Here is a 3,378-nt window from a genome sequence, read left to right as displayed (position 1 = left end):
TATATAGCATATTTTACCGTACTTTCTACTATGTTTATAATTTTTTACTTACCCTGGTCCTGAAATATTGCTGCAGACGACTGGGTTATTGTCCCACATATACCAATTTGCTGAAAGACGGAAGATCGTTATCAAAATTATTTATATTAAAAGGAGTATGTAATTATTATTATTATTATTATTATTATTATTATTATTATTATTATTATTATTATTATTATTATCATTGCTGTTGTTGTTTTTGTTTATTGTATTATTATTATATATTATTATTACACTATTATTATGCCTTTAGTAATTAAATACGATTTACACTTCGAATAACTAGTCATACTGTTTACTGTTGCCATAACTTCCTTAATGGCTTAAGTTAATTTATGTTAAGAATACTGCGAGTCCATTACATCGCAAATCACAAACAATTAAGTGTCGGTCTGCCATTGTGGTTTGAATAAATTCAAAACACTGTGAAATAATGAAATCTGCAAAAAGATATTGCTATCAGCATGTAATAATTACTTCAAAATATTTTCAGAATTCCGTCTAAAACCCTTAGTTCCTATACTTTATGTTATGAATACTGCATTAGTTATAACGAAATCCACACCACTGACCAATTACTATAAAATTTATTTAATTTAGGTGCGGTATATTGTTTACAACTTACTTTGATTGTTAACAAAACTTCCCCAAAATTCTTCAGTTTCATTAATTTCTGTTATATCTAGTGATGCAACGCATTTCTGCTTTAAAGTCCCCATGTAAACTTGCAATGATAACAATGCAAAAATACTCAGCACGAAAAACGTTAACAGCATAACTTCTCCAAGCATTTTCATTGACCGGAGCAATGCATTTATAATTGATTTTAATCCTGCAAATAAAATGAACAATATGAAATTAATCGTAGAACAATAAGCAAAGTTTCACTCTCTTCGTACATTGCTTAAAAAAAAAAAAAAAAAAAAAAAAAAAAAAAAAAAAAAAAAAAAAAAAACTCAAGGGGGTTTATTGATAATGACAGCATAAGACAGCATGAAACTCAAAGTTAAGCGATACAATCTACCATTGGATCAACGATGGCTTGTATTTTACTTTTTTTATCTAAAGTAAAGTATATATTAATTTGATTCAATGGTACTCAAATACACCAACTATTAATTTGAATATACACATTATGTTTTCAATAGAAACTATTGTGTGCAACACAATATAGTGTTATATGAATTATCAAAGACTTCGTTGACGTTTGACCAAAATTATTTTGCACAAACATAGACAATTCCAAAATACAAATATTGATAATAGGTTTTATTCACTTGAATATAAGTTAGAGTCAGCTGCCCTTCAAAATTGTTAAAAATCAGTTTATTATTACAATAAATTAGACCTAGGTTTATAAATATTATTTTATTGTAAACACAATATACATATAACAAAATAAAATTTACTGAATGAAAGAAAAATAATGTGATAATGGGTATTTAACAAGAAATAAAAAATAATAATAATGATAATATTACCTGGGACGACTGATATGGTCTTTAATGCTCTTAATACACGGAATGCTCTGAGTGCTGTGAAGTCACCAACCTCTACTTGAAAAAGACTAACAAAAAATGTAATATACCTAAAGAGAACAAAACGAAATAGCAAACGAATTAGAGTTCGAAAGATGTAACGTCTTATTCTGTAGACAATATTGTGTGATTTGTATTTAATTTTATTTATATATTATTTATTAAAACCAACAAATGTGGCAATCGGCCATTACATATCATGCTTAACAACAACTAATATTTAAAATAAAATTATCATATTTTATCGAATCAACATTTTATGTCCAATTCATTAGGAAAATGGGTAAATACATAACAATTTAAATTTATATATTTATGTGTTGATTGGGCATTATGCCTAACTGAATAAAGTAAAGGGAAACTCAGCATTAAGGTAAAGGGATGGGTAGCGTCATTGTGCTGAATTGCGTATGGGCGTGGTCCGTGACTAGCAGCAGTAGAGGCCTGAAGTATGTAGTTACATGTTCACATCATTCCATAACGCAGGATTAAATGAACCAGGGCATCGGGATAGCCCCTTCGTGTCCTATTGGAAAAAAGGAGTACACTAGCTTCGGGAGAGCTCCGTTGGTTGAGTTACGGAAGGCCTAAGTGCAGGGTCATTTAGTATCGGAATGGAGATAGGTTTGTACTCTCAGTTGTCAGCCAACATTTCAACTCTCCAGGCCATACCATCAACCAACTACGCTTCATGATAATCGGCAACAACTACCCTTCTACCAAAGCCCGGCGTTGCCCCGAAATTCGCTGGATACTACGTCTCAATACTCATTAGATGTGTATAAGAGACAGGGCTTATTAAATCGATATTAGAGTCTACTAATATGTAAAAAATACATATAATTTTTTTTTCTCCCAGACGAATTGTGCTTTTTCTCCCCGACGGGGGCGGGGCAACTCCCCCGACGGGGATTTTAAAAATTTTTAAATCAATAACCCACCAGGACTATCTGTCGTTTTCTTCTTTGCAAAAGCGGACAAAAAAAAGTCAGTTATTCTACAACGTTTCCATGATTCTTTATCAATAAAAATTAACAAACACTCGTTTTGACGCACTCCGTTCTGTAGTGTGTCTGCTGTTGAAAACGAACTTCCTAGCCTAATTTTGTGACTGCTTATGATGACTGAGATGGACTATGTTGATTTATTAATAATATTTTGTTTGGGATGAAAAAAAGGAGAGTCCATTTCCCCAAAATACTCCATCAGCACATAGTTCAGTGTGTGCATGGCTATGGAATTTACTAACCACACAATCCACAATTAGGTGATTAAGTCGCAAAACTTTATCTGCATTTGGTGGATTAAGTTGCAAAACTTCAGCTTCGTTTGGTGGCACCATTTACTCTAGGTAGACGGCGACCGGTTTCGTTACCGGTTGGTACATTTCTTACAAACATTCAGCCAAAGGCCAGTGAAAGTTGAGACGGCAGCCGGGTTTTTATCGATGTTTGCCATCCTTATGTGTGCCATCGTAAAGTCATGGTTTGCTGGAATTGCGTTTTATTTTAAATCTCCGAACTTCTGAAGCTGAGATATTCTATGAATGTAGGCTTGTATCGCAGGCTACAATTTAAAAACGGGTGGGACTCATTCAAAAATTCGAGGGGGTTCGCTAGAAAACAGGGGAGTTCGCTAGAAAAGGGGGGTTCGCCCGAACCATAACACCCCCCCCCCTCCTTGGCTACGGGCCTGATTACTTAAAACAAAGATATCACTATTTGAAACTAAGACACCTCTATTTAAAACTAAGATATCTTAAGATATTATTAAGATAATATAAGATATATATTAAGAT

The 3,378-nt window shown here is 32.8% G+C and overlaps 1 protein-coding gene across 1 annotated transcript in view; it reads right to left on the bottom strand.

Moving 5' to 3' along the window:
- LOC117121795 (sodium channel protein 1 brain-like) overlaps positions 1-2,250 on the bottom strand; it is a 23,675-nt gene extending 21,425 nt beyond the window's left edge. The window contains exons 1-4 of the mRNA XM_033267109.1: positions 2,231-2,250; positions 1,524-1,690; positions 668-874; positions 53-110 (exon numbers count right to left, since the gene is read on the bottom strand). Coding sequence (XP_033123000.1) covers positions 53-110; positions 668-874; positions 1,524-1,690; positions 2,231-2,250 — 452 coding nt within the window. The remainder of the gene's footprint in view (positions 1-52; positions 111-667; positions 875-1,523; positions 1,691-2,230) is intronic.
- Positions 2,251-3,378: the final 1,128 nt, after the last annotated feature.

This window comes from Anneissia japonica, unplaced genomic scaffold (genome assembly GCF_011630105.1).
Source record: "Anneissia japonica isolate Jap-2015-1 unplaced genomic scaffold, ASM1163010v1 scaffold1558_len139704_cov169, whole genome shotgun sequence".
NCBI classification, from domain to species: Eukaryota; Metazoa; Echinodermata; class Crinoidea; order Comatulida; family Comatulidae; genus Anneissia; species Anneissia japonica.
The sequence above is the reverse complement of the archived record's forward strand: the minus strand, read 5'-3'. Positions and strand labels throughout refer to the sequence as shown.